This window comes from Balearica regulorum, chromosome 1 (assembly GCF_011004875.1).
Source record: "Balearica regulorum gibbericeps isolate bBalReg1 chromosome 1, bBalReg1.pri, whole genome shotgun sequence".
Taxonomy (NCBI): Eukaryota; Metazoa; Chordata; class Aves; order Gruiformes; family Gruidae; genus Balearica; species Balearica regulorum.
In genome coordinates this window covers 6760759-6786001 of record NC_046184.1, presented here as the reverse complement: position 1 = coordinate 6786001, position 25243 = coordinate 6760759, and the positions used below count along the sequence as shown (strand labels likewise).

The following is a 25243-nucleotide window of genomic DNA, read 5'->3' as shown; positions in this document are numbered from 1 at the left end:
AAACCAACAAAACCAAAACTAAAACCAAAACCAAAACAAAAAACCCAAACGAGAAAACCCAAAGGAAAAAAGAAAACAAAAAAAAAAAAAAAAGGAAAGAAAGAAAAAACATTTTGCCACAGGTTGTTTTTAAATCCTATCATTAATTTATCTAATAATAAATTTCAGTCTTGCATGAATGCAGCAATGTTTTTTCACATTGACTTCCCAGAATTCATAGCTAGATGAGGTCACATGCAAATTTCAAAGGTCAAACTAGATCAAAGGTCAGTAGGAGAACCAAATATGATGTGAGGTCAGAAAGACATCAGAAACAATGACGGGACGATGAAACTTTTTTTTTTTTTTTTTTTTTTTTTGATACGCCACAGGGACATGCTAGGCAAACGATGGGCTAACGGGCATGGAGATGTCTAGGGAAAAAACAAGGAAGAGGAAAAAAAGTTACATAGAATCTATGCAGCACAAACAAAATCACTTTTATGGGTGCAGGAGAAAACTAATGCAAATCTTTTATCAGTAGAGTCTATGAGCCGTTCACATAATTTGCATTAACTTACAATACTTGTCAACAAGAGCACAATGGAGAACCCCAAAAGAATCCATCTGAAAGGAGTCAGAGAGAATGGATTCCTCTTTGGGGAGAAAGGAGAGGAAAGAACCAGTTTCTACAAACGTAACAGAAAGGTACGGGGAGAGGGAAATAAAAGATCAGACAACTGAACTTTCAACTAGGCAATGGAAACTACGAACAAAATAACCAGACAAATACAAACAAGAGGATAAAAGCATGAACTGTAAAGGGTGTAGGGTTCAACAGTGAAAAAGCGCCCATTCTTGGCACAATTACTCTAGAGACTACTTCAAAGGATCTAGCTAGCATAGAGAGCTGCTCTTTAGGTATCCAATAAGTTAACAATAGGCAATAAATAACTTCCATTATTTCTGAGGCAGTAAAAATTTTGTATAAAAATAGAAATGCTTTTTACAAATAAAATTTACAGGCCTGTGGCTTTCTTTTTTTATTATTATTAAATTTATCTCTCAAGAAACATCAAGTATTGTCACTCATTTTATTTTATTTTTTTTATTTTAAACCCTGTAGCTTTAGAAACAGATCTCTAAATCTTTTTTACATTAATCCTTTCCAAAAAAACAAGAACTTAAAAAAAAGTGAAATATAAAGACGACCAGTGTAAAATCAGACTAATATATAACAATACATTGATTTGAACCGAAAAAAAAAAAAAATCAAATCTTCTCAAAAAACAAGTTGATGTAGCGGAAAGACTTGTTTCAATTTTCGTTGCAAAATAAGTGCTTCAACTGGCATGAGGCCATTTTGTTTAACCTATAAACTGCTGGTGCCACCCTGGTAAAATACGATCCATCCATAGAAAACAACTTTTATTGTGTGCTAATGGCACCAGGGTTCACAGAGTTAAATTGCACATTTTTGTGTGTGTGTGTGTGTGTGTTGCTTTGAATTTCAAGACGTTTATTTTTGTTTTAAAAAGGAGATAAATTATGCTGCAAAACAAAATACAGTAACACAACTCAGTAATTACTTGGCAAGGAAATGGGAGCCAAGTGGAATAAGGACAAGTGGGGAAATGGAAGTGGTAACTGTAAAAATAACTGTCTCTTGGTGAAGGTTGGCTATATGTTCTTTCTTAACCCCCCTGCAGAGGACAGGTTTGCTCATGGGACTTACCCTAAGAAAGCTAAAATAAGTGCAGTAAGCATCTGGGGTTAAGATCAGTAAGGTTTGCTGTCATTTTTGGAGCGTTTCAGCTGAACCTTCAAGCGTTTCATGCCAATCTGAAAGCCGTTCATAGCCTGGATAGCAGCTTGTGCAGAGACTGGATTGTCATAGCTAACAAAACCTACGAGACACAGAACGGAGGCGGGAGAGAAAGCGAACTATAGGTTAGAACAAATGTCAGAATGCTTTTTGTTAGGATTTTATTTTTACTATTTATTTGACACATTTACCTCTCACTTTCAATTAGTTCTTTCATCACACTTCGTATCCCATTTCCTCTCCCGTTTCCTTTGCCTCCCCCTTTACCTTCGTAACATTTCTTTACTAGCTGGGATGCACTTGGCCAGTTTTGGTGCAATGCAGTTTCCAATCTGTTATTTATCTACCTAACTTAGAGACCAAAGTTATTTATCACTGTGACACTTTTCACTGTAATATCTACGTACCTCCCAGTCTGTGAGGAAGTACTATTAGGCCAGCCTGCAGACGTGAAGCTGAAACAGAAAGCCTGGTTACGGAAACAAAACCCAAACTTAGATGCCGGTACGCATTTGCGCACCTGAAGTTCATGTGCACTGGTCCTGTGTGCTACGAAACATCTCCGTGGGCTTAGCCTAGGACAGTTGCAATATTCGTATTTTTACAGCTCCTTCCAGTTCAAGATCTCCAGGTGCATTAAATGTTAATTAATTCAGCCTCTTGGTCCCCAAAGGGGCATGCAAGCATCGAAATTAAGCAGCATCGTAAAGACAACGGCAGGGCTTGACGAGAACTCCAGCTCTTCTGCTCCTCGGCTGCGAGCACTAACTAGGGGGATAATGCTTGCTCGGGTAATTCAGAATGGCTGGCCTGGCTCAGCTTTCTTGTCCTCGGGAGAGTAAAAATGCTCTGTTCATAATGGACTCAAATCTCCCTGATTCTGGAAGCTCAAAATTCATTTTCATATCTGGGCCTCCCACTTGTAATTGCAAAGCTCGCCTAACTGCTGCTCTGCCTCAGCTCTGGCTAATTACTACCGCACTCAGCCTGCTATTATGCATCTGCTTTGAAATGCTCCCTCCTCTTTCCACTTGAATTTGCCTTAACACATATCCCTTCACTCTCTTAAAGCACGGATCCCACACACTTTGTTTTCAGCCCTAACACACAGGCTTCTCGGCGCCTCTCTTCTACCAGCTTTCTTCATTTGTGCTTAGCGCCTGTGTACTTTTCTGATCCATAATCTCTTTTTACTGTCTTTTTAACGTTCTTTTATGGGTCTCGCTTACCTCGCACCGCTGCCCTCTTCCATCTTCAGTGTCAGAATGACACACTTTCCCCATTGTAAAGAACCCCCCCCCCCTCTTATCAACTGATCTTGGTCGTTGTCCAGCTGTCCTCCTTCATAGACCTTCCCTGTGGTTTCACCTTAAATCAATCCCACCAAACTATTTAACTTAAGACTCTTCTCTGACAATTCAAGCTAACTTCTGCTCCTTCCACTCAAAACCACCTCTCACTTAAATCTCCACAGACCTTCTCCTGGCCAAAGCCAATATGCTCTATTCATGTTGTTCTGTGGTTGATTATTTGTTACCTCCTTAGGGGATAATGAATGTTCCTCCACACTTTCCTTGGCTTTAGTAACTCTTGTCACTTCCTCACTTTCTCCACTTGATTATTTCCTCTTAATATTACTGCCATATCCTGAGGAGCTTCATCACTCTCTTCCTTTCTTCCTTTCCTCTATTTTCTTGTAGGAGATCTTATCTGTTCATAGGATTCCAATCACTGTCTTAGCACTGCGCTCCTGTGTCTACTTCCATCAGCTCGCAGATGATCTCTAGGATTTCCTCAGGGATAGAAAAGAGATCTACCGTGAGTTGGAAGGCAGTTGTAGCACCTTCCAGGCAGGTACTCCACAACCATAATGTAGCTACTCCTACCTCCCTTGAGAATTCAGCATTTTCCTCTACAGCTTTCCTGACCTTCACCTTGCTCTCTTAAGAGCATTCAGAACATTCTGCTGTGAGATTCTCATCACCTTAGTTCCTTTTCTTCTTAGCTAGTTTTAGCCACCTGAAAGTTAAGCAACTGATCTAAACTAGTCACTTAGATGGCATCTATGAACGGTGAACGAAGAGATGTAAGCACACCCAGAGGTGGCTTTTCCACCCACCATTCAGTTCACCAATTCAGACGCCTCCACTGACAACAGAGGAACAATCAGCTCAGGCTGTGCTTACCTTCCAGGGGATGAGACAAGTCACCTCATGCTATGTCTCTTTATTAGCTTCCTTGACTCAGCCACAAATTCAAACATACATCCTCTGCGCTGCATCAGTGGAATCAGCCTCTATCATTCAGTTTTTACTCTGATTCACAATTTGTCTCTTTACACAGAATGCTGTATCTACATTAGCGTGTTATACTTTCATCTTCTCCCTTATCCAGAACCTTTATTTATAACACTTACAAAGGAATCTGACATTCTCCCCCTTTATTTATCTGTTTCTGATTGCACCCATTCATCATTTTTTGTCTCAATTTTAAACCACAGGTTACATGAGGATGGGATGATGTTTCTTATCAATTTTCAAAGACCCTGTCATGCCGATTCTGATTTTTTTTTTTAAATCTCTAGGTATCTCTGTAACCAGGATAAATATTTTTAATCATTCGAGTAGCAATTTTGCTATGAGGCAGACTGTATTTATGCTCTGATGTAATTTGGTTCCCCCTCCCCTGCCTTACTTTTATGTCTCTCATTTTTGCTATTCTAAGGTTTATGAAAGGCAAGAGATAAGCTTGAACAGTGAAACCCTTTGCTGAATCAACTACAGCTCATGAGAACTCACGGAAGAGCACTTCCAGGCATAAACAGACTGACCTGTCATCCTCATAACCATTTTATCTTTTGAGCATTCATTTGAAGTGGACAACAAAGCAAATAATGCCAAAGTCCATTTTCTGCACAGAGAAGTAATTTTTCATTTTGAGAAGCAGTGTTACATCAAAATTCATCACTCTATATATCATTACCCTATGACTCAGAATGCACCTTCCTTCCCAATTCTGCCAGTGGCCTCAGACAATCTTTCCACCTTTCTAGCGTTCAACCTGTCCTCATCTGTAATTTGACTTCCTCCTCCTTTGGGCAGGAGATTGGAAAGTCCAGAGTAGAAAGCACCAAGGATGTGCAAAACATTATTATTATTATTGTTGTTGTTGTTGTTGTTGTTGTTATAATATTACTACTTCTACTATTACTACTACTGCTACTGGGGGAAAGAAGACCAAACAACCAAAAATCCCAAACTCAAACTGTACCAAGAGCAATGACCGTTAACTGTACAGGAGATAAATGGGTTCTTCAGATGCGCTATTGTCCTAATTTTTGGGTGCGAGGACAGAGAAAAAATAAAGCTTTTTAAAACACAAATATGGGGCTGAAACAACAAACAGACGACTCTTGCTAATAAAGCTGAGGAGGTACATACAGAATATGCTAGCATGTTAAACTAGCAGGATTAATTCTGGCTTTGCCTGTGATGAGCAGCATCACCAAGTAGTCACCTACTGAATCAGACAATCTCAACTTCCTCTGCCACTGCAGCACTTTTTGTTTAAAGCAGAACTCTCTCACTGGTGGCAGAACATCTAAGGAGGAAGAATGAGAAATTGAAATGTTAGTGAAAGCTGACTAATGCCAAAAAGACAGAGGACTTCTCCATCCGTTACATGTTGACCCCTCTGTTTTCCCTCAAATAAGATAACCTAGGTGCATCACTCTAAGTTAGGTAATTGCATCCCATAAATCCAGACACCTGTGTAACTAGGTAATCAAGGAGTAAAAGGAAACCCACAAAAAGCAAGTGTGGGAAGCGAGCTGATGAATTGAGCTGCCTGCCCAAACTAATCTACATTCTTTCAGCAGTCACCACAATTGCTGCATTTCGATTAATGTAGCTTGATTTGACATTTCATCAACATTCCTGGAGACCTCAACAATGATTTTGTCACCCCGACATACTAACTGAACTGGCTCCAGATCAATAGGGAGTCCATTTCAATTCCACTTTTCAAATATGCTACAGCCTCAGGGGCTGTTTTAACCCATTGCAGAAACATGCTGGACTATATTAGTCTAGATATGAAGAATTTTTTGTAAAGCTTAAAGAGGTGAATGCTTCAAAAATGAACTGAAAGACTACAGAAAAACACAGAAAGAATGTCACGCCGTTTCTCTGAACCGAATTAACTTTTCCTGTGTACTAAGGGCTCATCTTCAGGTGAAAAACACTCAGCTTGTGTCAAGCCTTGAATTCCAGTGCAGTAGGTATTTCTGACTAACTTGACGAATTCTCCTCGTGTTTGAGTACTGTCTGTTTAGACAAATTCAAACCCTTTCAAGATGAGTTAAAGCCCAATAGCTGTTCCTGAATGGCGCTTGTGGAGATGAGTCCTTAGACAGACATATTTTACCAAAACCTAGATTTTAAAAAAAATAATGATATGTAAGCTAAGAAACATGTATTATGGTTAATGGGGACACTTCGAAATTAAGGGATGGTGCTGGTACAAAGGAGTTTTGGAAACTAGGGGGTTCTCTGGACTGGTTACTCTTTTGTCACACGTACAGCTGTGTTCCTTTACTCTGGGAAAGAGTTGTCACTCTTTCAGCTCCAATATTTTAGGCCAAACTTTATAAAACTTGTCTTTAAGAGATTCTGTCCTCCTCCTAGATGCTTCTCATGTCTTGCATAAGACCACAGTTATCAGACCAATGCTCTAACAGATTGCCACTCTCTTACATTCTGTACTCCACTCCATCAAAGCACTGAACTGGTGCGCCTATGCTATTCAAAGGACGTCAGCCGACTTAATCAACCCTAGAACTTGTTTTATACCAACATATCATCATCTCCTCTGTTGTGATCTACTTTTCTGGCAGCTTAAAGTGTTCTCTGGGAAACCTGACACTGATCGTGTGAGGCTCCCTTCCTCCTTGCCCTAAGGTTAGGGGAGATGCCACCTTCCATAACACACTGGAGCCCACCCACAACAGCTGGAGCTGCACATCTAGACGTCAACTGTCTGCAAAGTGTTCTGAACTGCATGTACACACCATTCAGTCACTAATTGCAAAATCTTGTACTTAATGCAGAAGAAAGAAATTCCTGTAATGTAGAAGTAATGGGTTAAACACAGCGTTTTTAAGTGGCTCAGCTATACAATAGAGAATAATTAGGTATCCATAATAAGGCAGTTTAATAGTATACTAAATGACATTCCCCCACATAGGGTGTAATTAGTTTCATGTACTTGACACATTCATGCGAGATGTCAGACTGGAAGATTATTATTGTTTTTTCATATGCAATTTTTAGTTAGAACTAGTTTGTCTGTGCACCTTCCCGCTCATTTGAGGATTAACAGTCCATTATTTTTGGAATGAGATTCCAGTATGACATTTCTCACATTGCTGTTAATTTTCTTTCCTGGCCCCTTTTCAGTACAGTGCATGTGGTTTTTACTATTCGATTTATTAAATTTGACATACCAAAGCACTTGCTCAGATTGGTCTGTTTATCAATGAAGACTTTAGCAGAGATAACATTTCCAAAAGGCATGAACATCTGCAGAATGTCCTGGTCTCCAAACTCCTGGGGGAGGTGGTAAATAAAGAGGTTTGCCCCTTCTGGACCTTTAGGAAAACAAACAAACAAAAAAGTATGAAAACAGCTATTACAAGAGCTGTATTTAATCTAGTTTTCCATAATACTTACTGAAGGTGATGGTCAGAAAGCATTTCACTTTCCAACTTCGAAGGAACAAAAGCAAGTGGATCATCAAAGGAACAGAGCTGAAATGCAGCTCTTTAGAGCATCTTATCTTGAAAAGTGTTTACTTGATAACTCTACTACAGAAGAAGTTAAACTGCAGCCTCTTTGTTCAATTTACACAAGTGTCTTTCAGTGTAATTAGGGTTAGGAAAACAGGTACACAAAATATTACTTTCTCACAAGGAGTCCTCTGCTGCCTCAAACACCTGCATAGGTTTGTGGGTTTAATTCTAGTTGCGGGAACTTACGGAAATGCAATGAGCTGAGCTCAGATTTGAGTATCACAGATTTAAACTCAAAGGGCAGGAAATTGGTGGAGATGGGGATAAAAAGGATAAGACAAAGCAAACCTTGTGACTTGGAAATCAGTGAAGTCAGAGAGAGAAACATATTCACAATTAAATTTATACTGACTCATTTGACAATGATACTTTTTTTTTCCTTTAATACAAATTCCCTATAGAAAGCTCTGTATCCTGGAAGAAACTTTATAAAGTAAGTCTTTTAAAAAAGTTCAAAATAAAGTAGTTGTGTTGAAATTAAAGTGGCTTTAGACAAAGTTGAGTTTGCACAGAAAGGTGCAAACTCAAAGGTACTTTAAATAATTTTCTTACAGCCAAAATTTGAGATACACATTATTAGTGCTGTTGGTTTAAACGCTCATCCTAGCACGAATAAGGTATTTTTTCCCAGCTCAATTTCTCCTTCCCAATAACATACTGGAAATGAGCAATGGATGCCTGAAAGAACACGATCTACGATGGACCCAGACACGTGGCCTTCCCATGCAGATCCCAGGAGCGTAAGTGGTACACAAAGGGAGCAAACATTTCTGGTAAAAACACATTTAGAATTATCTGTTTAAGTACTCCCTTGCTTAATGGAACCTAAGTGTGCCTCAGATATGCTGTCCTTGGTTTTGTGGAGAGGAAGAGGAAAGTGTGCATCATATTTATGGAGTACCTTCTGCAACAGAGTCCTGAAGCCTCACCTTTCCCATACAGAAGAACCAGGCTGGCTGCTTTCTCTCAGCCTGAAGGAAAAGGTTGCAATGTTTACCCAAAAGGAAGGGACAAATGGATTAGGGGGGAAAAAACAAAAAAGAGTTTTTAAAAAGAAAAGCTTTCTTTGGGGGAAAAAGAAAAAGAGTAAAAAAAAAAAAATTGCCACCTGTAACTTATTTCTTCTTATCACAAGTAAACTATCTTTTCCAGAAAATGATATTTCTTAAAATAGTAAGAACAACCTTATTAAACAATAGTTTAGAGCATATGCATGAGGCAATTCACTGTGCTTCAGCATTTAATATTTATATAGCATTTTTCTCTGGTACTTGTTTATTCTCAGCCACTCCAGACTCTTCACCATTCCATCAGAAATCATGTTAAGAGACAAAACACAGTTGTCAGTATTCAATGATGGAATTTACTCACTCTAACTTAACCCCTCACTAACAGAAATAAGACATATAACAAAAAAAGACTGGAGTTTAAAAGGGACACTGCCAATTCATAATAATAAAAAGTAAGCCTACACTTGATATGAATGTTCATAAACAGGAAAAAAAAATAGAAAAAAATCAAACTGTCCTCCACTAAGTATCTTACAATGACACCAAATAAGCAATTTATTAATTTATTTCTGTTGTCAAATAGTCTATTGTCATTGACCAAAGTGAACAAGATGAAAGACAAAAGCAGAGAACACAAAAAAATGAGGAGAAAAGAGTTGATTAAAAAAATAAATCCTTTCATTTTAAATAATCCAAGCTGTTAGCAGTAAACGAAGTAAAGAATTCAGAGAAAATATACATTTTAACTCCAGTGTTCCTGTACAATAGCCAGCTGGGGGAATGCCAAATTTGTCTTCCTCGGAAACACATCCCATAACAGTACAAGATACTACTTTAAAAGAGGATAAAAAAATTTCTCTTGGGGATATTACACTAGGTTTATTTCCAAAGCTTAGCCCTGGCAAGAACAGGAGTGACAACACAGATACAGTCTTAGAAAGCATGCAATATTTTCCCATCCTTCTAGAATTAGCTGGAAATTAAGATGAGACAAAGCAATGAAAACAGAAACAAACCCCCAAAATGCCTGGGAAGTGTGCAGGGGAACGGAAGAGGGGAAAAGGGTAACCTCATTTTCCTAAACATCTTGCAATTAGTATTAATTTATTCTTAGCAGTAACTTCCTGAGGTTTATTTGCTATCGACGCGGGGAGAGGGGGCAATCATTCACTTAGTTGCTTCCCCGCAAGACCCACAATTAAGCAAAGAACCACTCAACGCAAAAACGGATCTTGTCATTAACTCAAAACCTTGAACCTAATCATATTAACGCCATTATCACAGAAAACGGAAACCAGAAGAGAGAATGGCACCCATAAAGGGATGATTTTTTGCTACCAGTGCCTTTTTATGCGGTACTCGGTAAATGCTTTTAAATAAAAAAGGGTGGTCAGTGAAGTATAGCTTGAAGGACAGACAGTTAAAGAATGAACTACATGAGAGGTTAAAAAAAAAACCACTAAACAGGAGAAAACTGAAAAAAAAAAAATCAAAGGTTAGGCTACTCGAGGTCCTTCATCAAGCCTCCATGAAGAAATGAACCCACGACACCGCTTTGGCTTGGCCGAAAGTAGTTCACTTGGAGCGGGGCCTTGCTCCGCCGGCAGCGGGCGCTTACCTTCCTTCTGGCTGCCCGCAGCGCTTTGCTGCTGCAACAAGCTCTGGCTGTACAACGTCGGCAGCGCGGCCGCAGCGTACTGCTGGATTCCTGAGTAGGCCTGGGTGAGCGCGTCCATCGTGCCGGCCGTACCGTTCGTCAAGCCTGTTGCGCCGAGTCCTCCGTTCAGGGCCGCCATACCTGAGAGCATTTGAGCAACTTTACAAAAAACCCAACAATAGAGAAAAGAAATTGCACTTGTTCATTAGTGCTTTCCGAAAGTCGTTGGTATTATATGACACTGACAACGACGGCAGTGCATGCAGCTCGGCACTTCACCAAATGGGACTGAAAACAGAGAAACACGACTTTGGCGTCAGGGTCACTTTAGCACAGGGGTTGCACAGTCAAACGGACTCACATGCAGCCTGCTACTGGCAAGTACTACAGCTCGGTGCTCCTGAAAGCCTCTCTGCCCATCCTCCTCGACACCCATGCTTCTGCTGAGGGGATCTGAAGGACCTACTCGACCTGCATCCTTGCAAGCTGGCCACTGGGAAAAAGCAGTCTGTGAGGAAAACAACTCTTTCTGACCAGGGTCTTTATCAAGAGGACATGACCACACCATATCAGGAGTGTTTTCCTTACACAGAGTTAGCAGAGAACCCTGACTAACAGCATTTTGAAACAACCCTCCGTACAATTATGGGCTTCATCCCTTAGGTTTGTGGTAGGAGGACGGACTGTGATGCTCTGCGCTTCCACCCTCCAGTTACTCCACTTACTCTGGAAAAGATGAACAGCAGCGTATCTGGAGTGACTAAAAGTGCTTCATCCAGACCAGGCATCATTCACAAAGAAACAAAAGCATTCAGTTCTAGCAATGCCTGCTTTTATTTCTCACTGGAAGCAGAGCTGCTTACTTTTTATTTCTTTAAAGACATTCTACATCCTGATAAATAACAGATTAATTTAACTGTGATGACTGCCAAAGAGGAAATTTCAGACTGGATTGCTAGCTGTGCGGAAAATAGCATCCCTCATCCGCGCAAACGGTGCAGTCTGCAAAAAGTTTTACTACTCTGACTCGATGGTGGACAAACTCCTGGGCTACAGCCTCTCTCCATTGCTTCTATTCATCATAGTGACTCCTAAATGAGACACATTGAAGTTAACAGTGTTAACATTTTTTTTTTTCTCAGAAATTCAGGAAAAAGTGAATTTTCTGTTGGAGCTACAGTCTATTTGGCAGTCGAAGGGGTGGCAGAGTTCAGAGCCCTGCTCATCACCCACACCTCCAACTTGTGTCAGCTGGAGCAGTTGAGAGTTAGGCCATGTTTTCTGCACAACTGGCTATCCTGTGCTCCCCAGATTTTAGGTGAACAGCTCACAAACAACTTAAAAAGGGCTTAATCAGGCCCCTTGAGGTACGGTAGATCAGTCACCAGAAAAATGGGGCACCCGGGACCACCAGTGAGCATTTCTTAGACATTGTGTAGTGTTTTGGTTGGTAAAAGGATGGGTGAAGAGGTGACTGGTGGAGCCATACTAAGATCCAAAAGCTAAGAACACTGAAGAGAAAGAGAGGGCTTAATTTCAGAGCAATAATAAGGGGTTATATGTAAATTGGAGACAAGTGAGGAAATTAAGCAGAGGACACTTTATAGTAAATTAACATTGAAATCTATTAGACTGGGAAACAATCTTCAAGGAAAGTGGCATAAACCTTATCACATGAGTAATTTAGAGATAGAAAGAATACTGCAGGGAATTATCCTGCATTGACAGAGGAGGATAAAGATGCTGACCTACTAGTTTTCTTCCATCTCTTATGTAGATTTGAAAAGTGTATTCCTATGAGTCTCTGATAATCAGGACAATTGCTCAAGTGGCACCTTTCTGGCTCCACCAGAGTCTGTGCCAATTAAGAGAACTGTACTGCATAAATTATACCTTTTGATATTACTATAATTTGTGTGACTAAACACTTGACAGAAATGTGATATTCTTAGCCTTTCCTTAATAAAATGTCTCGCACTTTGAAGATTTCTCTTCCCCTTCACCCCACTTCAGAGCATCACTGTATCCTGATAGGTGGTACTGGCTGCCACTACTTTGAACAGAGCACAGGAGTCAGACATTTGTTGTATAATGGTTCCAGTTATAAAACAAAAACTTGCAAACCAAGATACCTTGTGAAGCATCTTATGTCTAAAAGACAGAACATTTGTAGTAATAGTAGTAATAACAACAACAACAACAACAACAATAATAACAATAACAATAATAATACTAACAATAATTTGATCCTGAATCTGGTCTTAACTTGCTCTGATATTTTTGTACTTGGGTTTGTGTCATTGCTTGCACGGGTGTATGCACAGCACTGGTTAAAGTAAAGGCTCCTGATAAAAAGCTTGTATCTCTCCTTTTATTATAGTGTTGAAATAACTTGATAATAGAGGAAGCATTAGGATAACATGTTATCTTTCCTGAGTCATCAGCCTATTAGATAAACACGCTTTGTGTTGCAGTGGGCAACATCCTCCCCCTTCTTTCCCCTAGAATCAATAGCCCCTTCCCACCAAATTATTTCAGCTTAGCAAAGAGCCAGACAGCCCCAGCTCACCGCACTGCTGCTGGGAAGGGCGCTGGTACTGCTATCGCAGCGCACGTGTCTAAATACGCTTGCCTCTGAGCAAAACAGACCTGCAGAAAGCTCTCGACATTTTCTCTGTTCTCCCTTTTTACATTTTTATGAAACCTACGAGGTCCAGCTGCAGGTACACATCTCTGCCATCTCTTTATTATCTCTACCAACGCACCTCGGTCTGATATTGAACTCTGGTCCTTTCCTCACTTCTGCAAAATAACCTTCTGGAGTCTCTCATCTACGGCCTTCTACTGTCTTGAGTTACTCTACATAATACAGAAGTGACAATGCTTGGCAAGTCCAAAGGTCTCTTAAAGTGCTTTCCAAGCACCTTCAAACCTGTCATGAATAGTTTTATCTCCATTTTACAGATGTAAACATGGGGGCAGAAAGGCTAAGTGACTGCCCTGGGTTCACGCACAAATAAATATTGTGTCATAGCTGTCCAGTATCCTGAATACTTGGTGTTCTTTCTTAATTGCAAAGAAATCTCTTCCTCTTTCTTTATTCATTTTTCCTCATTATTCTAAATACTTTTTGTTAGTTAGATTTCCTGGAGGATCCAGGAAATTATAGGCCCATCAGCCCTCCTTCAGACCCTAGAAAAGTTATGGAGCAAATCCTCCTGGGGGCTATCACAAGCCAAATGAAGGACATGACTGGGAAAAGCCAGCATGGATTCACCAAGGGCAAATCGTGCTTGACAAACCCAATTGCCGACAAAGTAACCTGCTCGGTTGATGTGGGGTGAGCAGTGAACATTGTCTACCTGGGTTTCTCCAAGGCTTTCGATACAGTTTCCCACAGCCTCCTCCTTGAGAACCGATGCGTTACAGTCTAGACAAGTGGTCCATGCGGTGGGTGGGGAACTGACTGACGGGGCACACCCAGAGGCTGGTGGTAAATAGCCGCTCTTCAAACTGGCTCTCTGTCACAAGTGGGGTCCCCCAGGGACTGATACTGGGCCCAATGCTGTTTAATATCCTCATATGGGATCTGGCTGATGGGATCAAGTGCACCCTGATGAAGTTTGCAGATCATACCAAACTGAGTGGGGAAGTGGACACTTCGGAAGGGAGAGTCACCCTGCAGGAAGACCTGGATAGGCTGGAATAGCGGGCTAACAAGAACCTTATGAAGTTCAACAAAGACAGACAAGTGTAAGGTCTTGCACCTGGGAAAACATAATCCAGGAGTGGAGCACAGACTGGGATCTACCTGGCTGGAGAGCAGCACTGTGGAAAGGGACGTGGGGGTCCTGGTGGACACAAGCTCAATATGAGTGAAGAGTGTGCTGCAGCGGCAAAGAAAGCCAACAGGACTCTGGGTTGCATCAACAAGGGCATCGCAGTAGAGATAAAGAAGTCATTATCCCACTCTACCCAGCACTTGTCAGGCCACACCTGGAGTACTGTGTTTGGTTTTGGTCCTCGTTATGCAAAAAAGATGTGGACAGGCTGGAAAGGGTCCAGAGAAAGGCCACAAAGATGATCAAAGGACTGGGAAGCCTGCCATAGGCTGGCTGAGAGAATTGGGTTTCTGCAGCCTTGAGAAAAAAAGGCTTAGGGGAGACCTCATCACCATGCTCCAGTACTTAAAGGGTGGCTACAAAGAAGAAAGAGACTCCCTTTTTACAAGGAGTCACATGGTAAAGATGAGGGGTAATGGGTGCAAGTCAATCCTGGGGAGATTCCAATTGGACTCTAAAGGAAAATTTTTCATAATGAGAACAATCATCCATTGGAATAATCTCCCCAGGGAAGTGGTGGATTCCCCAACATTGGACACTTTTAAGATTCAGCTAGACAGGGTGCTGGGCCATCTTGTCTAGACTGTGCTTTTGTCTGGATGGAGCTTTTGCCAAGAAAGGTTGGGCTAGATGATCCTTGAGGTCCCTTCCAACCCGGTATTCTATGATCCTACAATTTAAATTTACATGCCCAAAGGAGACAGTCTAATGTTTGGTCATTTAAGGTTTTAGATTCTTCAAGTACAACTGACAGAAGACTGAGTGAATCCCCAAATGTACGTACAACTACTGCCAAACACTTGGATACACTTAACCTTACCATATTCCACTTTCTTTAATTTTTAAGGTCTCCAGACATCTTTCTACAATGCTTCTCTTTACAATGAGAGCGCTATCAGTCTCCACAGCCCAGCTTCTTTTTCATGGACCCAGCCAGGATCCAGAAAACGGATAAAAGTCTCCCAGTGAGCTCAGCCTGGAAGGCATTCTCTTTGTGATTCTTACATAAAAGCAGAAGATGACTTCAACAGAAAAGTACCTTTTCCAACACCTCTGTGTAAATCAATGCCCAAGCCCAGTGCCAACTTCTGATTCATTTCTCGGTTAAGCACTGCTTGACTTGTGCTTTGGACCACTCTTAATTCCCCAATTAGAAGCATGTCACTCAATTCCAACTACTCTGTGCAATTACTTCAGGAACTCCCATGACCGAATGACATTTGACTGTTTTTACTGGAGTGCTTATGACCATGGCATAGTGTGAAACATCAGACTCATTGACCGTGAGGTTTCCTGAAGGCAAACTCCTAGGCAGGTTTGAGCGTGAATGACTGGATCAGACACAGTCACTAGGAAAAGCACCGGTTCGTCATTAAAATAGACAGGGGAGGTTGTTGTAATTTGATCAATGCTTTGCTATCATTAGCATCACAAGTACCTGAAATTGATAATCAGTGTCACCCTTTTGGGAGAAACAGTGCCACAACACTGTATTGTGTTGTGGAAAAGCAATTTCCCCTCTTTAGACCTCTCTCATCTATGTATATACATAGACAAACATATCCACATGCATTTTGTAAGTGCTATGCACATATAGATATTCTAGGCACATACAATCTCTTTGTCCATAAAAACATCCATGAAGAAGATCTGGCACTGAAGCCACTGTTGGTACAAGTCCATGGAAGTAATGGTGGCTTAAAACAAGCTGAAATTTGGTACTAGGTTGTGAATATGTCATTAAGACTTCAAACGACACATGTGGGTAAGTTTGCGCACACATCACCTCAAAATACTTGCTGAGAAAATGTAACCTCTTTGCTTGTAGCCTAGCAAGAAGTATTAAAAGGAGTGCAACAGAAGGGTTCCCACACAAAGTCAGGAGCTCATAGGTAATTCATTTTTGCTTGATCCTGATGAAGGGGACATTATCTTGGAGTGCTCCAGCGTGCCCGGGTTCTTAGTACTTGTGGAAGGGAAGGAGTGGGAAGCCATACTCTGCTCTTGATATTGTGACTCTTATAAACTAAGTAAAGCACAATGACTGATTATCAGGAAAGGACATTTAATGATTTCTTACTTATGACAGGGTAGCTCTCTTACTAAGACAGCTCATGAGAGGAGGTTACGTCAGCTGTTCGTGCATGCCATTTTGAGTGGCTGGCTTTAATACTAATGTAATAATAAGAAAGGAAACAAAAATCTGCCTTTTTTGGATCTAATACTTACTTTCCTTAAGTTGTTCTTGAGTCATGTTTACTATGAAGTTGTTGTTTGTGTGAAATACGCATGTCCTTGCCAGAAGCAAGACCTGTTTTACACAAGACCCCATGCAACCACTCAACATTCCTACATGGACATCCATCAGCCCCCTTCCTTCCCAACTCCCAACAATGACAACCAGAGATCACAGAACAAAAAAAACTGGGTGAGCAGCCAAGTAACAGTGACAAAAAGGACATCATGCAGAGCATCAGAGTGAGCAAGAGATACTGAGGAGGACATCCATTCCTGGGGGTACGTTATGATGGATCGTGGACTGGCAATGACCAAATAGATTCCTTGCATTGCAAAAGGAAATGCAAGGAGCAACAGCAGCTAAAAAAAAGAGGGAAGGGAAAATGCAGCTGGACAAATCTCTTCCATTGCAGGCAAAGGTGAAGTCATTATAGCAGAAACAGTAAAAAAAATTTCTTCTTCAGGAAAATCTTGACCAAGGCTAAGAACAAGGAAGAATATTCTAACAACTACCGGCATCTACTTAGCTGGAGATGCCAGGGTTTGTTTAAGATGTCATAGGACAGATGTGCATGCTCTGGTATTATAGGTGACTGACTGCATCATTCTATTATACTTGCCAATTAAAAGCCAAAGACTTGCCTTAATTTTTAAATTATATTGCTCTCAGGTCAGTTTGGTAATTCCTACAGACATTTTAAAAGGACTGCCTCTGTGGCAAACATCTTCCTTACCACTACATTTCTGAGTGAGATTTTGGACACTGGGGTGATTACCTGTTTTCAGACTCCCTAAATGAAAAAGGAGCCTCTCCTATAACCTAGATAACCCAAATCCCTGGTGACATTTCTTTTACCTTCCATACACCCTGGAAGAAAAGGAGTCTTTGTGCAGGGGCCCAATGGTCATAGCAAACTACGTGAAACTAAAAGCCTCCAGAACTGCATGTGTACCATGAATGGAACTAGATCAACTTGACCCCCTTATTTCATATATAGATTAAAAATAATCATATAATAGCTTTACAATTGATAGTTTTTGTGGCATGATTATTGGGGAAGGCTGTCCACCACAGCAATAAATACTCACTGTTTACGGTACCTGCTAGTGCATTAATATTATTCAGTCCAACAGTGGCTCCAGCCAATCCTTGGAGAGTACCCAGAGAAGTCAAAGAATTCATGGCCGCACCAGCTGTAGAATTAGCAGTTGATGCAGCCACTGAAAGGAAAAAAAAATCAAGGCAAAATTAAGGCCATATTTTGCTTATTTTAGTTGATCACAAAACAGCTTACAATAATGCTGAGCTCAACAACAGGGCTACTTGCAAGAAAAAGAAAAAAAAGAAAATGAGACCAATAGACCAACCTTGTTCAAGATATTACTAGTACGTTTGCTCATGGAAAGTGTTGATAAGCCTTGAACTGCAAAGACTCGATCACAAAATTTAGCGTTGTGCTATTATTTGCAAACAAAATACAGGAACAGTACGTATGGGATGTCACTTTCTCAAAAGTTTGTCAATCAACCTAGCATCCCAGGCTGATCAGCTAACCAGGCTATTGAGATTTTGCCACATTTTAAACTCTATCATTGAAAACAAAGTAGAATTACTCATAGTAATTTTGTCATACAACAGTTTTCTGTTCTGGGCCCCAAGTGTTCTAAGAGAAATTTTAATTATTCTAAAAGTGAGACACTATGCCATTATGGCTCTGCTCTAGGACACTGTATGAACATCATTGAAAGCCTTGAAGTTTATGAACAGAAGAATGACCAGCCAAATACAAAACGTAACTACTATCCATGTTATTGCAGGCTTTTAACCTGGCCTTTGTACATAACTAGGCGTGTATACGCACCCCACAAATGATATTATCTATACACATCCGCAAAAACTCTGCCAGTGCTGAGCTGAGGCTCAGGTGGAGAAAAAGTCCTTGATGCCACAATGCCAAGGGAATGATGAAGGTGGATGAGAAGAATCCATCTAAACTACACGCTTAGGAAGAGAAAGAGACTCACTCTTTTGTCATAGGAAAGTAATAAAACACCTTAGAAAGAGGTATCATTTAGGATAGGTAGGATGAATTAGAAATACGTGTCTCTCTCATAGAATGGCCTTGAATAACCAGTGTAGATTAAACACAACTTACAGGTAGGTAAAGTTATATCAGATGAATCACAGTCATAAAAGCTGTGGAAGCAATTAGGTTTTTAGCTTGTCTCCTGAGCCCTACTTCAGTCCATCAATCATAAAGACTTTCTTTTCCTTTAAAAAAGTTGCATTATCTTCCGAAAAGTGAACATTTTAAGTCACAGTTTTGTTGATGATTTACCAGAGGCACATCATGTCTATACCATGCTTGTTTTGCTCCTATTCATTAACTAGCTGTGAAATGGTTAAGATCACTTTTATCTTGATGCTCTTTTGAGCTGTCAAACACATCAGATTACTAAGTGAACCCTCAAGAAAATGAAGTCTCTGCGATGGCAGCATCCAGTAAGGAACATAGGAGGCAACTTTTTCACTCTGTGGGTAAACCTCAAAGCTCTAACCTACAAAAACCTCACCTTTACAACCTTAAAACCCACCAAAGACAAGCCTCATGGGGCCTCAAAGTACAAACAACTCTCCTGGTGTGGTTGAGGAGAGATTTCCAGACTCCGTGAGACATTCCTTGTCACCACTTCCCCAGCATTTGCAATGTTAACTTGAATAATTTTATATCTTGCAGATAGAAGCGGTTTTGATTATTCAATCTGTCTCCACAAAGCAATCAGAAGCCAATAATGTCTTTGATTAAAAAAAAAGTAATCAAAAAACCCAAGTAAAAACCACTTTTGTCAGATAATGTGGGCACCAACAGAGAAGAGAGAAAAAAATCAAAGTGAATGAATGTCAGTGAATTCCCTGTGACCAACACTGCTCTGTGTTTCTGCTCATGTTCATTAGCAGATCGTTTAAATGAAGTATATAAACCTAAATTCTGAAGGATCTGATTGGTTTTGACTGGGCTGAATTCCATCCATTTCTGTTTCAGAGGATTATTACCCTTTTCTCTTGCGGAAACACATATATTTAAGAAATGAGAGAAATGGGGGCTAGGAAACTGCCTGAAAATTACATTAAAGCTCTTGGGGGCAAATAACTCCAGCGAATGAGAGCCATACGCTTATGGCTTGTCAACACATCTGTTGGAGAAGGCAGAAAAACCTGATTAAATCCTTCCCTCTCGTGCATTGTGGTGGCTCTTATAATAGTCTCACTGCTCAAACACACGCTTCAGGGATGGCCAGTATCTGGGGCCAACATATCTTTTCTTCTTTGATTCATATCAAGTTTCTCTATTCCATCAGACAAACACAGAGCAGGTGCCTCAGTGATTCTTCCATTTGAAGTTGCAATGCAGATTATCTAGTTTGCCTAAAGAATGACTTGGCATATAATCAATGTAAAATACTAGTTGGAGCACTGAAGCACCTCAGAAATCAGCGTTTTGTTGTTGCAGCTATTTCTTCTGTTTAGCAGTGATCTGTCTCACAGATCCACTGGGACAATGTTTTTTCCTCTTTGGCTTATTATTTCTTCGAGGAAAAAGAAACCGAACAAATTGTGTGGTTTCCATTATCTTACTGAACATGGGGTGAACAGAAGCGAAGGGAGCTCCTTTTGTTAGGGCACTTGTAAAGGACAGATCCAGCACCTTGCTGGTTTCCTGAGAGACTCCACACTAGTTATCTCCTTCTCTTTGACTGAGACCTGCACATATGAAATGAAGATGAAGACAGCGACGAGCTAAAACACGATCATAAAGGGGCCATAAAAGGTCCAAGATATTGAGAGAGGTGAAAATTTCTCACAAAATACTGGATAAAACCAACAGATGAAGCAATGGTATTCCTTGTCCCCACAAAACTTAAAGGGAGATGAAACAAAAGTTAAAAGGTCCTACAAGACATGTGTGGAGGCTTAGGCCAGCTGAAACTTTTTACCTCATGTGCTCCCAGAATACGTTGAAATCCATCTAAAGACAAGGACTATGCTTCTCCTGTCCTTTGCCCTTTCCTAGTTTCTTTCAACTAAAAAATTGTAACATATATTGAACCAAAGGGAAAAAAGAAAAATCACATGCCTTGTGGTAACGGTAGATGACTGCACTACTTTGGGGGAACCTGTATAACTCTCTCGTGTCAGCAAAGCTCTTGGGCTCCACAACTGCTCAGAGTAATGGCAAAGGAAGTATAATTCACTGTCGGAACAGCGTTATTCTATATTTATGGCTTTAGTTGTCCAGATGACAAAAACAGATTGGATACCTACCAAATTTATAAATTGGTTTTTACCAGGTTCCCCTGCCACCAAATAAATTAAGAGAAAACATTTCACAACTCCATCCTGCACACCAGAACACTGCTGCTCTGAATCAAATCACTTCATCGTGCTGCTTAATAAACAGTAGGCATCTGTCTCCAGGTACTTAGCTTGATGTACAGAGCTGCAGTGTCACTAGGAATTGCCCTCTTTGCGCTACTGGTGCACCAGCATTTAGTGCAACAGTCAGGAAAACTAAAACAGACAAAAAAATGTGCAAACGACTTGGTTTTCTGGTGTCACTCTGTATGGCACACCCTCTATCCACATTTGGTATTATTTTTCCCTTTATACTGAGAATTTTGTCCTTGCCTCCTTCAAACCTATATATGTCAAGGACTCAATGTGTTTCTGGGGCAGCATTAAGCGAGTTAACTAATACTGAAGATAAGGGGAGAGATTCAGCAGACGGGAGCTCCGGCCTGATGAATGCTGGCTGAATATACAATAGTTGGTGAAGAACAGAGCTGCTTTTTACCAGCTGCGCTGATCATTCCCTCACAATGTTAAGCCCTGGATAAACATCAGAACATGATAGATAAGATTTTGTCTACTCAAAGGAACTATTTCCTCTCTAACATCAGTCATTGGAATAAGCCAACAACTTTCACAAAGAGGCTGTTGCTCAATCAGAGACTATTGGCAGGAGTTATGGGGTTGAATCCTTCAGCTGATGTTGCAAGAGTTCAGACAAGATGTTCATCATATTCCCCACCGATCTTAAAAATCTATTAATACGTGAAAATAATATCACAGCGTTCGATAAAGAGGTCAGTTTAGACTTGTAAGAGTAAAGAGTTGTCCTGTAACCTGTAAAAAATCCACTCTGTTTCCCGCAGGTACACTGCATGCTGGTCACCTGTTGCCTTCTCCACCCCGACCACATACAGAGACTTTACAGAACACTTTAGCTTCTTCAGCCATAAAAGGTGAGCAGGTTAAAAATGTTTATTTTACTATTAGAGACCCTACTCTTTCTTCTTCATTGACCCCTCTATTCCCATATTTTTGTGTCAGTCTCACAGCCTTCCTCTTTTTTTCCAAATTCAACTCCACTTTAATAAACATCCAGAAACCTTTAAATAATACAAATAATATTTTTAAGAAGCTGTGAAATGGAGAAGGGCAACCCCCCAAATCACTCCCAACCCCAGCCATTTGATCTTACTGTGCTTCCTCCATTTAATTGATGAAAACTTTGCTATCAGCTTCACTATGAATAAAGAGGCTTGGCCTTTGGTTAATATATTCTTTATCAGAGCTCTCTTTGATACAGAGAACACATTTTCATTTGGAGTGGATGCTCTACACAGTATAGATATTTGTATTTAACTACCAATGTTGCATTCATAGAGATTCGTAGGGCTGGAAGGAGCTGGCATTTTCAACTTTTCTCCTCAACACATTTATTTCTGCTTGTAAAAGGTTACAGCACCTTTTAGGTCACAGATTTTTTTAAAAGAAATCTAAACCAGCAATGAGACATTTCCCTTTTAATTTAAATAACATTTCAATGTAATTCCCCAAAAGTATGCCAACCTAGAAAATCAACCCGTATTAACATAGAAACTTTTGGCCATTATTTTGGCTAGCTTACGTCCACAGAGTCATGACGATTTACATCATCTGGATTTACATCATCTGGAAAACTAGATTCAGGATAACAGCATCTAGGAAAGGCAATGATGTGTAAATATTTCTTGACCTTTGCTGTGCACATTGTGGATGGGATTAATTTCCCCACCTTTGGCAGCTTCATCATTAGTTTAAGCTAGTCTAGTGAAAACTATTCTTTTGGACTGTCTCTGTGGTTAAGAGACCTCCAACTCAAACACCCTACCTTTAGATTTCTATCTCAGGATGGGCTGAATTGCTCTCTGGAAGTGCCCCTGTGTCCACTGATTGAGATGGTGAACTCAAAGTAGACATAGACCATTCACAAAGGAAATGTGTTGTGGGATGGATCCTGCTCTTCCTGTTGGCCACAAGTTCTGTTACAAGCCAGTGATCTGAAACTGAGGGATCTGCTTTCATCCTGCACACAGAACCAATGCCAAACCATGCAAACTCAGGAGTTTGAATGTAATCACCTCAATCAAATCTTGGGCTCAGAGATTTGCTTGATGCCGGGCAATTCTGAGCTGCTCTGCAGAGGACGTGCACTCTTCTGCAAAGCATACCCTGTCAGAGAAAGGAGCTAGGCAGCAGGGACTCACAGTGTTGCAGTATAGGTCATACAAAGTAGGATGGCCTTGCACAAGAGCACGCAGGATGAGCTAATTTACCAGATGCTAACGATGCCTTGCCCAGTTCTGCCTCAAACTTCTTGTGCTGCCCTGGATAAAGCACTCACTATGGTTTTTGCTACAAGACAGGGCTAATTCTGCTTCTTTCCAGTTGCCGGCTTGTCTCTTAGCCGTATCTTGGAGGCACATTTTTGTCATACCTATTTACTTCCTACACCTAAGACCAAGGAGTGCCCTCGACAGGGCTTCTATGTATGCTGAAGTAAGAAAACCACAGATCTATGTTCATCTGTAGTACAGCCTTGGGCAAATCCCACCCCTGTCACATCTGGGGGCCAGTTTATAAAATGAATCCTCTTCCCCAACAGAGGAGCTCGACTGGAGGGTCCAGGGAGGCTGCCTGAGCACTTGGCGATGAAACCAAGTGCTGATAAACACTCCCTCTCACTGTTGCTCTGAAGAAACGGACCTATTCACATCACACATGTACCGCTATGATACAGCAGAGAGATGGTTTGCAGTATGTAGCCAGCCCCATTCTTTCCTTAATTTGTTTGGTAAATGCCTAAGTAATAAAGAACTCCAACAACTTCTCAGCAATGTCGTACACCACAGCAAAATGGGGTCTCTTGGAAACTCCATACTATATATATGCTAACTTATTTTATTTGTTTTATCTCTCAATTCCTCTTTGCCTTGTTCTGTTCCCTTCCTCCTCTTCCAACACCAGCATACTGTCTGGAAGTGATATACAGTCACGCTGCAAGCCTGGGACGAAGGCATTAAGAATATCAGAGGCATTTTGAAGATTTTAAGTGAAGTTTCTTTTTGGAAACATTATTTTGATTTTAGGGCAGGACTAAAGGAGAGAACGGGCAAAGAAAAGCAAGGGCAGCTTCAGCTCTTAGCCTGCATGAAGGGTTGCTGTAGACCTTCACCCATCCCATCCACGTGAAGAGAACAGCTAATGTTTCTGGAGCAGAACCAGCCTTCTGGTCCTGCAAGGCTTCAGGGCAGCTCCAAGACTGGCTTAACTACACACGGGCTTTCCACATAGAGATTCACAATGGTAACTGTGTCAGGCCTGCTGACAGCTTTCCTTTAGGCAGCTCTCGGTTACACTCCACAATTGCCTGTCACTACCTAACGCATGGCACAACAGGAAGCTCAACGTTTGCTTTGATATCAGCTACCTGCTTATCTGTCTTCTGGTCACATCCTGCTCAGTCAGTTGTAGAGGATGTGCATATGTTAAAGAGCAAACCACACGGCGCGGCTGTGAACCACAACTTTGTTCTTGTTGTTTGACTTAATGGAGAGTTTAAATAACTCAGTGTTCAAAGTACTTATTTTGCTCTGGTTAAGACGATACGGTAATGCACCAGGGATCAGTATTACCCACAAATTTAAGGTTCAGTATCTCTATGGCTTTAAGCATGAGACGTTGCAAAGAAAACATGATTTCTTTTGGGAAAGACTCCTGTCATATCTGTATTGGCAGTTGTCTGAGTCCAGAATGCTCCTTCTTGTACTGAATTTGGGTGTATTTCTCATTTTCTGCTGCCTTCCTGAGCAAGATCTGACTTAATCTGCTCCCGACTAAATGGCTGCCATTCAGAGAGACGCAGACGGGCAGAGTTGGCCGACAGGAACATTATACAATTTAAAAAGGACAGCTGCAAAGTCCTGCACCTGGGAAGGAGTAATCCCTTTCACTAACACAGACTGGGGATGGATGGGCTGGGGAGGAGCTCTGCTGAAAAGGACCTGGGGGACCACAAGCCAGCATGATTGCCCTGGCATTGAAGGAAGCCAACACCATCCTGGGCTGTTGGAACAGGAGAAGAGTTGGGAGACTCAGGTGATTTTTTCTCTTCACTCAGCACTTGTTAGGTCACATCTAAATGCTACATCCAGATTTGGGCTCCTCATTGCAAGGAAAACATTGACCAGCTGTGGGGAGTTCAGTGGAAGGCCAGCGAGATGATTGTCAGAGACTGGAGCACTCATCCGGTAACAAGCTGGGCTTGTTCAGGCTGGCGAAGATATGGCTTCAGGTGGACCGAGAGCAGCCTCCAATTACTTTTGAGGAGGTCATCAGCTAGATAGAGCAGTAGTGCATGGTGGGAGGACAAGAGGTAAATGTGAACAAGAGAGGTTCGGTCCAGATATAAACAAAAAAAATTGTACCATGAGGATTGTCAAGCACTGGAAGAGATTCCA

General features: G+C 41.0%; 1 protein-coding gene across 22 annotated transcripts in view; it reads right to left on the bottom strand.

The window, feature by feature from the left end:
* Positions 1–272: 272 nt before the first annotated feature.
* CELF2 (CUGBP Elav-like family member 2) overlaps positions 273–25243 on the bottom strand; it is a 568513-nt gene continuing 543542 nt past the window's right edge. For 6 of the 22 annotated variants that reach the window (XM_075762230.1, XM_075762944.1, XM_075763565.1 and 3 more), the window contains 4 exons: positions 17501–17620; positions 10281–10478; positions 7308–7451; positions 1014–1886 (listed from right to left, as the gene is read on the bottom strand). In XM_075762230.1, coding sequence (XP_075618345.1) covers positions 1759–1886; positions 7308–7451; positions 10281–10478; positions 17501–17620 — 590 coding nt within the window. In that variant the 3' untranslated portion in view covers positions 1014–1758. Of the gene's footprint in view, positions 414–1013; positions 1887–7307; positions 7452–10280; positions 10479–17488; positions 17621–25243 lie in introns of those variants that run through there. The other 16 variants (XM_075762493.1, XM_075763155.1, XM_075762800.1 and 13 more) reach the window with 7 other exon arrangements.